Source organism: Anguilla anguilla, chromosome 11, assembly GCF_013347855.1.
Source record: "Anguilla anguilla isolate fAngAng1 chromosome 11, fAngAng1.pri, whole genome shotgun sequence".
Lineage (NCBI taxonomy): Eukaryota > Metazoa > Chordata > Actinopteri > Anguilliformes > Anguillidae > Anguilla > Anguilla anguilla.
Genome location: NC_049211.1, coordinates 11,237,302 through 11,249,801, shown reverse-complemented (window position 1 = coordinate 11,249,801; position 12,500 = coordinate 11,237,302). Strand labels below are relative to the sequence as shown.

The following is a 12,500-nucleotide window of genomic DNA, read 5'->3' as shown; positions in this document are numbered from 1 at the left end:
CAGTGTTACAGTGAAATGAGCCCCTTTTCCTGCGCTCGTCTTCTGTGGCGGAACAGTGATGTCACTTCCTCTTTCTGAAGAGCCTTTGAGCTGAAGATGAAATAGAATGAGGAGAGTGTGAAGCGCACTTCCTGTCCAACACAAGTGCGGAGAGTGAAAACCTAACACCCGCGTGCCGCTCCAGGAGATCCGGCGGCCCCCGCATAGCCATCCTTCTCTTCCTTCAATTTTTTAGTACCCTCCAGAGTTTTTTGGCCGAGGAGTACGTTTGGCTGTGTGAGGTGGGCCGCAAGTTTAATAAAGGGAAGAACCTTCCGGTAAACTGGGGTCTGGGGTGTGTTCCGTACAGATGGGTTTCTGTCTGAACCAGAATTAGCAAAAAAATTAATAAAAAATACAAACCCTTATCCCTGCTCTAGTGAGAACTCAGAAATTTAGTAGTATTCGACATGGAAAATGCTTCTGTGTGTGTGTGTGTGTGTGTGTGTGTGTGTGCGCACATTTGTTTCATCATTCTTCAGAAAATTGAACCACAGAAGCAAGAGAAAAAAAGAAAACAGAAGTCCAGAGTGGTTTATCCAGACGGTACGTGCGCTGAGCCGCGTGAGGCCGGCGTGTTCTGTTTCGGCCCGTGTGCCAGGAGACACCGTCCTGCCGGGACACAGGGTTCCACACAGGCCTGCCCGATCCTGCCGAGGTCCCCCTCCCGGCAGGCCGTTAGCCGAAAACCCTGTGAGGTCACAGCCAAACCACAACACCGTCTTTCTGCTGGTCTAATAATAACATAAGCGTGAGTGAGGGGGGGGGGGGGGGGGGGGCACGGGCCAATGTGAGAGGCAGAGATTGCAGTAAACAAACTTCAGGCCCCGCCCCTTCCTGCGCCCTGCCAAACCACAGGAATTCCCTCTCTGCTCCCTCCCCTCTCCCGAAACAGGAGGCTCGGCGGAGCGCCCTGTCCCGTCCCATCCCGTCCCGTCCCGCCACCCCAGCCCGGTGGTGTTTGTGGGGCTGCTGGTTTTCGTGCCCTCGTTACACGCGTACGCTAGGACGCTCCCCGGGGGTCTTGTGAGCATGTGACTCTGGGGCGCGTGACGTGTCCCGCCGGCTCCAGTGTCTTCTGTTTATCTTTCTTTGCTCGGCTGGTGAAAGAGACTCAAAGGCACGCCGTGTGTCTCTGGTGAGGATTTGAGTCCAGTGCATCTTATTCTAGAAGTGTGGGTCCATCCTTAGACCCCAGCGCCCCCCAGAGTGGGATAGAGAGAGAGGAAGAGAGGGAGAGATGAGAGAGGAAGAGAGGGAGAGAGGGAGAGATGAGAGAGGAAGAGAAAGAGAGAGATGAGAGGAAGAGAGGGAGAGATGATAGGAAGAGAGGGAGAGATGAGAGAGGAAGAGAGGGAGAGGTGAGAGAGGAAGAGAGAGAAAGCGAGGTGAGAGACACACTAAGACTGAGATACTTGTTTTCCATTGTGAGGATTGCTTTTGCCTTCATAGTCCAGGCCTTGAGCTGAGCTTTCACCTGCATACTCAGGACGCTGCATGGAATTCTGATACAGCCACACAGCTAAAGTATAACATGCAACTTTTTCTTCACCGAAAAGTATGTGTATGTGTGTGTGTGTGTGTCTGTGTGTGTGTGTGTGTGTGTATGTGTGTGTGTGTGTGTGTGTGTCTGTGTCTGTGTCTGTGTGTATGTGTATGTGTGTGTGTGTGTGTCTGTGTCTGTGTCTGTGTGTATGTGTATGTGTGTGTGTGTGTGTGTGTGTGTGTGTGTGTGTGTGTATATTTGTGTGTGTGTGCGCTTGTGCGTGGACCCCTGTATGAAAGTGTGCCGCGCCTGCATGCCGGTGTGTGTGTGTGTGTATGTCGTCACAGGGGATTTGAGATTTGAGGCTTTGGAAAAAAAAAAACCTGCGCTGTTCCACTGAGAGTTTTAAATCACACTTCTCTCTCATCTGCAGAGTAAAAATAGAAACGGTGATAGGCTCTAGGCTAAAAAACATCTTTTATTACTTAATTACACACAACATTTATATTTCTCCGGCCCCCTCTGTGTTTGATTTTAATTGTTGCTGCTTCTGCACAATTAAATTTTAGCCACGTTTAAGCCTTCAGTCCTCAGCCTTTAAATTAATTACCCGCGCTAATGAACGCACTTTTAGGGAGGCTAACGCTAAGCGCGGTCTGCAGTTTGGAGAAGTTGCAGCACACTGATGTGTTTCTACCGCCTTCTCTCTCTGTGTGACTCATCCTGGAAGAGTACCTGTGTGTGGAGTCAGCTCTGCTACACAGCAGTGTGCACGTGCACGCACGCACACACACACACATACGCACGCACGCACGCACGCACGCACGCACACGCACGCACATGCTCATGCACATACACACGCGCACACACATACGTACTTCAGCACACGCACACACTCGCGTGCGCACACGCGCAAATGCACATGCACATGCTCACAAACTCACACACGCACATGCACACACACATACACACACGTACACACGCACACACACACCTATACACACACCTACACAGACACACACGATCTCAGACACGCACCACAAAATGAAAAAAAAATACCACAGATCTTCCAGGTGAATTCTTTTACACTTTTTCCCAGCTAAGATATATAATTGATTTTGTGTGGGTCCTGTGTTTTTGTTTCTCTGTGAGTTGGGCCTTCAGGTCTGCTGTTTGTGTGGTCCTCAGCTGAAAGGGTCTGTGCAGAACGGGAAACACAGCACACCCAACAAAGCAGATTTGTTGTCATCATTATCTTCCATCTTGAAAAGTGTTTTCTATTCGCCCGAGAGTTTTGTCTGATGCAATCCGGGCGCTGGTAGGAAGGAATTGGTCTCCAAACATTGTACAGCAAGCAAGAAAATAACAAGCACTCGTTTTGTAGAGCTTCTTGATTAACACCATAATTTTCTACACGTCTGAAAATTCTGCCCCCCCCCCCCAATGTAAAATTAGATCATTTTCTAATGGACTCCATGATACTCATCAGTACTTGACGTATTAGTGTATTTGCATCCAAGGCTGTGTTTGCTAGCATGCGTTTGCGGGCACAGAAAGCCCGTGTCTGTGGTACACCTTGCTTTGCTATCCTTTGCCATAAAGGTCAAAGGATGGGGTGGCATTAAGGATCCCCCCTCCCGCCGGCCTGATTCGTGTGAGTGGATCGGACATTCCCGACCGTCTGCCCTTTACCAGGAGGGCAGAGAGCGCAGCCAGCGCCTGGCCCACGCCTGGCCCACGCCTGGCCCACGCCTGGCCCTCTGCCACCTGGAGTCTCCCCTTCAGGGCTGTGCCAAGGCCACCTGGTGACTGGCACACAGTACCGCTGCGCACGCAACGCTGGTGCATACACTGAAGACGGACATGTGGATTACACACTCATTTAGCTTCTCTCATGGAGTGTGTGTGTGTGTGTGTGTGTGTGTGAGAGAGAGTGTTTCCATGTGTGTGTGTGTGTGTGTGTGTGTGTGTGTGTGTGAGAGAGAGAGTGTTTCCATGTGTGTGTGTGTGTGTGTGTGTGTGTGTGTGTGAGACAGAGAGTGTGCGCATATGTGTGTGTGTGTGTGTGTGTGTGTGTGTGTGTCTGTGTGTTGGAGAATGTGCAGCTCATACCTGTCCATGATAAACACAGTGATGCTGTGCTGGTCCTTGTGCTGCAGCAGGTGTGCAGGTGTGGCTATACCTGCAGCTGCAGAAGGGAGGCAGATCTTCTCCTTTCATTGTGAGGTCCCGGAGCAGCAGGGACGGTACAGACCCCCCCCCCCCCTCCCTGCCCCCCCCAGGGAGGAGCGCGCTCACGCTGGGCCCTGTCCTTTCAGGTAGCATTGTACAACACCGACCAGGACGGCAGCGACAGCCCGCGCAGCAGCCTTAACAACAGCCTGTCCGACCAGAGCCTGGCGTCGGTCAACTTGAACAGCGTGGGCAGCGTGCATGGCTACACTCCGGTAAGAGCCCCCCCTTCCCCCTCCCCCTGTGTGCACAGCTACACCCCAGTAAGAGCCCCCTTGGCCCCTGTCACCCCCCTTGCGCCGCCCCTTCCACCCCGGTCATGTGTGAGTCCTGGTCAGGCCAAATCAAGTTTTCACCTCTCAGTTTTACTAATCCTCTGCAGGAATGAGAAAGGGTTTGTGTGAGATACAGAAGCACCAAACAGACACAACATGTACAGCCCTGTATTTCCTTTGTGTTAATGGCTTCATATCATGGTGGGTGGGATATAGTCAGCACTACACAGTAAGACAGTGAGCAGGAGATGGAGGATCCTCGACTGCAGGTCTCAGTGTGGGACAGCGTTGGGTTAACAGATGCTTGGCCGCACCACGTGCGTGATCTCAGAAACACTGCCCCAGTGTGTGCTCGCCTGCGGTGACCACCCCCCCCCCCCCCCCCAGTAGAGCTCCAGGGGCCCCATGGCCCGGCCCCCATTGATGCTCCACTATCAGACATGCAGCTACTCCAGCCGCATGCAAGATGCCGAGCAGATTTTATTTATTTCATTGTTTTTAATGTCAGAGTACGCCGGTGGAATTTTTATGGCTCTGGGCCGAGCGGGAGCAGGCGACACTGCGTCAGCCTTAAATGGAAGTGATCAGTCACTGACGCAACGTCGCCTGCTTCCTGCTGTTTCCACGGAAGGCTGCTGCCCATGTCTGGAACCCCCCCCCCCCACCCCCCCCCCCCCCCCCCCCCCCCCCCCCGCCCCCCCGAACAACCCTTAAAGCATCCGCTGCTCGGTTCTCAGTTATTTAACTGTTTGAGTCTTGAGGGGGTTCATGGCATATAGATGCCGTGGGGGAGTCATCTAGCATCTGTAGCTTCTACACTGGGCAGTTCATCACATTACATGACATTATATTACATTACATTGGGCTCATTTACCTAATCCAGAGCACTTTACAGCGTAGGAGATCACGAGGGCATCGCCTGAATTAAATGTGTAATAGTGCCAGACCTGGCTAACAACATTCATAGACCAGCAAGTATGTATGTAATCTTAACATTAATTAACTGTGCTGAGCACAGACCAGAAATACAGATCCTGAATACCTGCAGAGTACATCCTTCACAAGGCCTAAGAATGAAAAACCATAGAGAAATACCATGAGCTGCACCAGTGTAGAAGGTGGATGGGCTGTGGGGTGGAGTATTGGAGCGGAACTGCTAACGATAGCTGCAGTTACAGTGCTCATTCCAGTCATATTGATGGAAGCGCCTACAGCACAGGGATATCTGTAAAGCTCAGTTAGATTGGCAGATGGACCTCATTAGGATCGATCTCTCCACTGATTTGTAGAACACGTTTCCAATGATAAAGCGGGCCTAACCGATGGTGTGTGCTGTCTGAATCTGCAGGAGGAGTGTGCGCCTGTGTGCGTGCGTACATGTGTGTGTATATGTGTGTGTGTGTATGTGTGCTATAAGTGTGTGTGGGATCAGGTACCCTGCCAGCCCCCCCTTCCCCCTGTGAGAGACAGCGTGTTCTGCAGCCCAATGACACACTGGTTGATATTTGGGGGGTGTCCTCAGGGCAGGGGTGCGTTTCCGAGGGGGGGGGGGGGGTGGGGGGGGGGCGCAGAGCCAGGCTTGCAGCGGCTTGTCCAGATGAGGCCACGCCCACCTGTCAGTGTGATGTTGGTGATGTGCGCTTCAGGCTTGCAGTCGGTCACCACGGGGAAACAGAAACGCTTCTCAGCAGTAGAGAGCATTTTCTGCTCCTCCCCGTGCTTCTGCTCATCTCAGGGTCAGCAGCGCGGCATCAGCGTAAACCGCCGCTCTTCTTTGCAGAGACGGCACACAGGACGGTGCTCATTTTTAATTATGTTTGAAGAAACGAGCCCAGCTCATGGTTGTTGAAAACGTAACTGTAATCATGGTTGGTTATCCACGTTTCTGGTGGTAGCTGGCTAGCGTGTTCACGGCACTTGTTGTGTTTGTGCTGTCTCTATGTTTAGTGTCAATCAGCTCTTTTCAGCATCACAGAGACTGGTGTGGAGATGCTTGTTTCAGCCTAAAATGAGCCGTGTAACAGTAGTGAGCAGTGTTTAAGGGGGTGGGGTTGGGTGTGGCCGTAATGAGGTGTCTGCATAGAGAACCCCCCCCCCCCCCCAGTACTGACCTAACTGCACTAAAGCCAGCATGTTTCACTTGTAAGCCCTTACCCTGGACTGACCCAGGAGGGCTTTGGATGGTTCAGAGCCTCCTCCGGAAAGAAGGGGCAGGAACCGCCCCCCACACACACACACACACACACACACACACGCTCTGCTGTACCACTCACTCTTTTTGGTGGGGGGCGGGTTGTTGCGGGCTCGTGAGAACTCTCGAGCCGGGCTTCCGAACATTCCGGCTCCTGGATGAATTTGAGCCGCCCGACGGACAGGGACAACCCGTCCCTGCGGAACCCGGGCCAGAGGGCCTCACAGAAGTCCCGTGACTCCCGCGTCCGGGCCGGGATCACGCCCGCTAGCTCCTCAGCTGTCCGGATGCCGAGTCCCCGTGACGACGCCGCCTGTCCTGGGCTGCCTCCAGGAAGGGGAGTCTGCGGCTCCTCCGCAGCGGAGATTTAATCTTCCTCATTTCATTACGAGCGCTTGAGCTCTGAAGCGCTTTCCACACTCAGCTGGAACACAAACTGTCCTTCCTGAGGCAGCGTGTTGATCAAATGGCAACAGTACACTGAACAGGTGCATGTATGTATGTATGTATCCAGCACACATGCATGTGCTTTATAGCTAGCTTGGCCATAAAAAAATATCTCTATATTAAGGTGTTATTCATGGCTTTGCACTTGAAGGTAGACATTTTGAAAAAAGGTTAGTTTAATTCTCACAAAGCCGTGTGTGTGTGTGTGTGTGTGTGTGTGTGTGTGTGTGTGTGTGTGTGTGTGTGTGTGTGTGTGTGTGTGTGTGTGTGTGTGTGTGTTTGTGTGTGTGTGTGTGAAATAGGCTGTCCCAGGAGACGACGCGAACGTCTGCCTTTTAAAGCGGCTGTATAATCGTAATCCATCTCCTTCTTTAAGGGATTTTGCAGTTATAATATTGGAGTTATCCTTTAATAAGTCGGTTTATTTTTCCGCCTGCGCGGGAAAGAGACGTCAGAAGACAGCCGCCATTGCGCCGGCGTCGGCAGGCGGTCTCTCTCTCTGTCTCTCTCTGCCTCTCTCAGCCCCGGAGCGCTCGCAGCTCGGCTCCCACTTAGCGCGATCAGAACGCTGATGTAACGCATTAAACAGGCTGTTCTGATGAAAGGGGGCTGGCGCGGGAGTGCCTGGCTCCGCCTCCCTCTGTCCTGAGGCGACGAGCGCGGGAGAAGTCCTCCGGCGCTCAGCGTGACGTCCGCCCGCGAGCATCCGAGATCACCGTCCCCCCCCCCCCCCACCCCTCATTAGCCCGCGCAGGTGAGTCTGGAGGTGCTGAAGCTGATTGGCGGTGGCGTTTCTCGACGCCCGGAGATGAGAGGCGTCTCCGCTCTCTGTCTCTCTCTCTCTCTCTATCTGAGGAGACGGCGGCGTCTCGATGCAGCGGGGCGAGGGACGCGGCGGCGCTTCCGTTCCGATTAGCGCCGGAGCGGCGCGCTGGCGCTGTTGGCTTATTAGCATCCCGAGCACAGCGGCGGTGGAGGAGCGGTAATGACGGCAGTGTGCTGCGGAGGGCGACGTTGAGAGGCTGCTCAGGAGCGCTCTCGTCACGCGTTTGATGTGTGGAGGAGCTGCCTGCTGGGCTGCCGTGTGGGCTCCTCAGCTGCAGTCTGGTGGGCTGGGGGGTGGGGCCAGACGGCTGCACTAATATTTGGGAGATTAGGGGTCAAGAGTGCACAAGGAGATTAAATTCTGTGTTTGCTAATCTGTCTTTCTCTCTCTTTCTCTCTCCTCCTCTTTCCTCCCCTTCTCTCTTTCTCCCTCCCTCTCTCGCTCGTCCCTGTGGTCCGCTGCCTCCCTCTCTTCCTGTGCGCAGGTCACCAGCCACCCCGAGCCCGTGTCGCAGTCCCTGAGCCTCCAGCAGACCCCTCCCCCCCAGTACAGCATGCAGGAGCGGGAAAAGCAGCTGCTCTTCTCCGACTTTGAAGATCTCAGTGCCTCTTTCCGCAGCCTTTACAAGTCCGTCTTTGAGCAGTCCTTCAGCCAAGGAGTTAACTCCTTCAGTCAGCAGGGTGAGTGAGGAGTTAACTCCTTCAGCCAGCAGGGTGAGTGAGGAGTTAACTCCTTCAGTCAGCAGGGTGAGTGAGGAGTTAACTCCTTCAGCCAACAGGGTGAGTGAGGAGCGTTAACTCCTTCAGCGAGCTGGGTGAGTGAGGAGCGTTAACTCCTTCAGCCAGCAGGGTGAGTGAGGAGTTAACTCCTTCAGTCAGCAGGGTGAGTGAGGAGTTAACTCCTTCAGCCAGCAGGGTGAGTGAGGAGTTAACTCCTTCAGCCAGCTGGGTGAGTGAGGAGTTAACTCCTTCAGCCAGCAGGGTGAGTGAGGAGTTAACTCCTTCAGTCAGCAGGGTGAGTGAGGAGTTAACTCCTTCAGCCAGCAGGGTGAGTGAGGAGTTAACTCCTTCAGTCAGCAGGGTGAGTGAGGAGTTAACTCCTTCAGCCAGCTGGGTGAGTGAGGAGCGTTAACTCCTTGAGCCAGCAGGGTGAGTGAGGAGCGTTAACTCCTTCAGCCAGCTGGGTGAGTGAGGAGCGTTAACTCCTTGAGCCAGCAGGGTGAGTGAGGAGTGAACTCCTTCGGTCAGCAGGGTGTGTGTGGTGTTAATCACTGAAATAATTTTTAAAGACTAGGCTTCCAGCAAAGAATAAGTGCATCAATCAAGGAAGAGACACCGCGATTTCAACACTCACTTTGAACAGCAACCCAAAATTCAAACACATTAAATTGTAAAACACACTAAGGATGCTCTATAAGCCCATTTCCCTTTTTATATATGTCCTGTTTTGGCAATATCTGATATTACTTCAGGCTTTGGCAGAGATATTGCTCAAATTACGAAGGCTTTTTGAACTGACCCCCTCAGCCCAAATATTTACAAACACTTTTACCTCTTTCAAGGAACGTCCTTGCTAACCGTGTTTACATTGGCGAGGCCTGTCATTTCTAAATAGAAGCCACTGTGTCCACTAGCTTGGGAAGCTTTGGTATTCGATGATGTCACAGTGGCACATGGAACAAACTCCTCCTCCTTCTTTGGCCTTCCCTGGAGTCTGTGCATGTCTGCCCAGGGTGCTGTCACCAGGAGTGCACTTGCACTGGAAGTGCCTCTGGCTCACCTCAGGTACATCACAGTGGACCTGCTGCTGATCCAGGCCTGTCTTCTTAAATGTGCCTTAGCTCTCTTTAAGTGGATTGCACTCTGCCCACATGCCGGAGCTGTGTCTGCGGCAGCAGCGCAGGCATTACAGTGATAGCGGAGTTCGCCGAAGGTGCCTGCGTGAACAGAAATCGCGTTAGCTCGACCTGCGCTACGCTGTGAGCCGATTCGCGGTCTGCAGGGATGATCGTTTGCTTCAGATGCAAGCTCACACTTTCCACCGCAGGATTTCTCTTTGTTAACTGTCGAATAGAACATTGCGCCTGTTTCTGGAGTCTCCCCACCGCCTGAACCAGTCAGTTTGCCTTTCTGAATGTTTCTGAGAGATGCGGCCCAAAATGGTGCTTTTGGCACCTTAACTGTTAGGGAACTGCAAATCTTAGGTTGTAGGTTTGATTCCTCGTTGTACCCTTGAGCCGAGGTACTCAGCCTGAACTGATTCAGTGCATGTCTATCTCTGTGAATGGATTGTGTGAATTGTAAGATTGTAAGCTGTGTAAATTGCTGTGGATAAGTGCATCTGTTAAATGCCCAAAAGGCACTTGTTAAAGTATCCGTAGTGTTTTGTCTCTCATGTTTCAGAATGCCCAGTCAGATTGACTGGCCCGCTCTGTGAGCCGGTCAGGCTGTGTTCCCTCGTGCTGCAGCTCCCAGCTCAGTTCAGCAGCTGTGCTGTAGGCGGTGCGTGATGAAGGGACAGGCCTTCTGAAGCTCCTCTGCCCTGGGGGCAGATACTCACTGCCAGCTGCAGTCTGCACCCACACTGGCTGCAGTCAGGAGTACACAGCCTTTTCACACACAGGACCATGGGGGGGGGGGTGTTACAGTATGTGTGGTCCCTCGCCCATGGGCCCTTCACCCCTTCATTTTCAGACTGGGGTACTGGCAAAAACACCCCCCCCCCCCCGGGGGATTGCCACCCAGACCAAACCCCTTACAGCTGTGAGCTACAGGGCCCACACCAGCTGTGTGGCTTCAGTGACTGAGATACAGTGAACCAGTGTGCAGGACTCACGTGTGCCTCCAGCTCCTCCAAACCGCCACCCGTCTGCAGATTCTGTCCATGTAGGCCGTGATTAGCCGGCAACCTAAAAGCACTTTCGCAAGCTATTTACCGCGCAGACGAGGCAAGGCCTGCGTCGGGGGCGACCTACTTTCCCACACGTCCGTGCTCCTCTCCGTTTGTGTTCTCAGCGCGTTTCGCGCGGGTTTTTTTTATTTTTTTTATTTGTTTTTCGCGGCGCTACCTTTTCATGTGCGTTTGAGTGGAGAGAACTCTCAGACGGCCGAGCCCAATTAGAACGCATGCATATTCAGGCGCGTGGGTTCGAGACCGCGTGGGCTGCAGGCAAGCGCGCTGCTTCTCCGGGCTTTGATAACGGGCTAATGAGCTGGGATGGTTTCTCTGGGGAAGTTCCCCGAGCTCTGCTGTTTGGACGGCGGGCCGGTAAGCGCTCACCTCCGACACGCTCGGAGTTAGCGAGCGCTCACGCGCCGCGGCGGGGGCCGTCCCGAGCTGGCTCTGAAAGGCCCCTCGCTGGAGCGGGTGCTCTTTGGGCGGGAACAAGGCGGCCGCTTGTCCCGCCGTGAGAGAAAGGGCAGTGTTTGGGCTGCAGCTGCTCTGCGCTCTCCCACGTGAGAAAAATGCGTTGACTGCGGGCCGCCGAGAGAGAGAGAGAGAGCTTCCCTCTGAATATCGAGCAAAGTTCGTGGTGGGAAGGAGGCCCCGCCCCTGTCTGGGCCCCGCAGACGGGCGTGCGTGGAGTCGCCGCTCGGCTTCCAGGTCCCGTTCCGCTGGCTGTTACGCCGCAGCTGTTTACGAGTGCGCGGGTCGCCTCCTCCTTTACGTCGGTTTTGTTTTGTTTCGTTTTTTCTTCCAATTTACTAAAAATGGAACAGGCCCGCTATGTTTGCGAGTCGTGAAAGATGCAGAAAGAAAGAAAGTCAGACACCCCATTTCATTCAGATACTCTCTGAATTTCATTTCGTTTCATACCTCTTAAAGTTCCTCTCAGGGTGTGGAACAACTTTGGCCAGCACGAAGGAATAATTAAATTTTTTTTATTAATCCTTTGTTTTACCAGGAAAGTCCCATTGAGATTAATATCTCTTCTGGGAGATAGTGCACAAAGCACAGCGCTGTATCAGTGTATCTACCCTTATTTCTCTTTCTGGGAGTTTATAATCCAGAGGTTTGCTCTCATGTCATTCAGTCAGTTTATATTTCTGTCTGGCTCTGGTGTTCCTCCTCTCTCGCAGTGTCTGTGGGGGGGTCAGTGGGGGTTTTGGGGGGGGGGCGTGTGAGGCGGGCAGCGACAGTGACCCCGCCCTCTGTGTCCCCCCAGGTCTGATGGGCCTGCCGTCGGATTCGGCTCCTCAGACGCACACCTCCTGCTCGTACCAGCAGGCCCCCGGCGGCGCCCTCAGCTCCCACCCCCACGGCGGCCAGAACAGCATCGCCAACAGCGGCGGGCAGGTGCCCCTGTCCCACCCCCAGAACGCCCACGGCTCGCCCCACGGCCAGCACCTGCCCCAGCACGGCCAGCACCACGCCCCCCAGCACGGGCCCCACCCCTCCCAGCACGGGCCGCACCCCCAGCAGCACGGGCCCCACCCCTCCCAGCACGCGCAGCAGCTCGGACAGCACCCGTCCCAGCATGCACCTCACCCCCAGCAGCACCAGAACCACCAGCATCCGTCCCTGTCGCACCCGCAGCACCCCGCGCAGCAGCAGATGTCCTGCAATGCAGGTGAGAGCAGTCTCCCTTCCTCTCTTTCGTCTGCCTGCTTTCTCTTCATTCATCCCCCCATTCTGCCCTCTCTCAGGCCCAGACGTGCGCACGCGAGAGCGTCAGTTTTGATTCGCTTTGCGTGTGATGATGGCAGGAAGTCTCCCTTTCTCTTTATTTTTTTTAATCCACATATTTCAAATTGTCTGCATTGTTCTGTGTTTGTTAAAACTGGGGTCCTTGGTTTTGGTCTGGCTGCATGTTTAAAATTTCCTGGCTAGCCAGCGCACAGCTGAATTCTGAAGAAGCAGTGGCAAGTTTGAGGCAATTGCGCCTCCTAGTGGTGAATTGTGCACTGCATTTGTTCTAACCCCTTTGGCCTGTTTTGCTGCTGCTGGGAGATGATCCTCTCCCCTGGCTGAGGAGGCCACATTAACCCCAAAATGGGCGGAGCC

The 12,500-nt window shown here is 53.8% G+C and overlaps 1 protein-coding gene across 2 annotated transcripts in view; it reads left to right on the top strand.

Annotated features, from left to right (window-relative positions):
• The window catches only part of LOC118208330 (forkhead box protein J3-like), a 116,193-nt gene that overhangs the window by 97,633 nt on the left and 6,060 nt on the right, over nucleotides 1-12,500 (top strand). For both annotated transcript variants that reach the window (XM_035382906.1, XM_035382907.1), the window contains 3 exons: nucleotides 3,844-3,972; nucleotides 7,981-8,176; nucleotides 11,662-12,066. In XM_035382906.1, coding sequence (XP_035238797.1) covers nucleotides 3,844-3,972; nucleotides 7,981-8,176; nucleotides 11,662-12,066 — 730 coding nt within the window. The remainder of the gene's footprint in view (nucleotides 1-3,843; nucleotides 3,973-7,980; nucleotides 8,177-11,661; nucleotides 12,067-12,500) is intronic.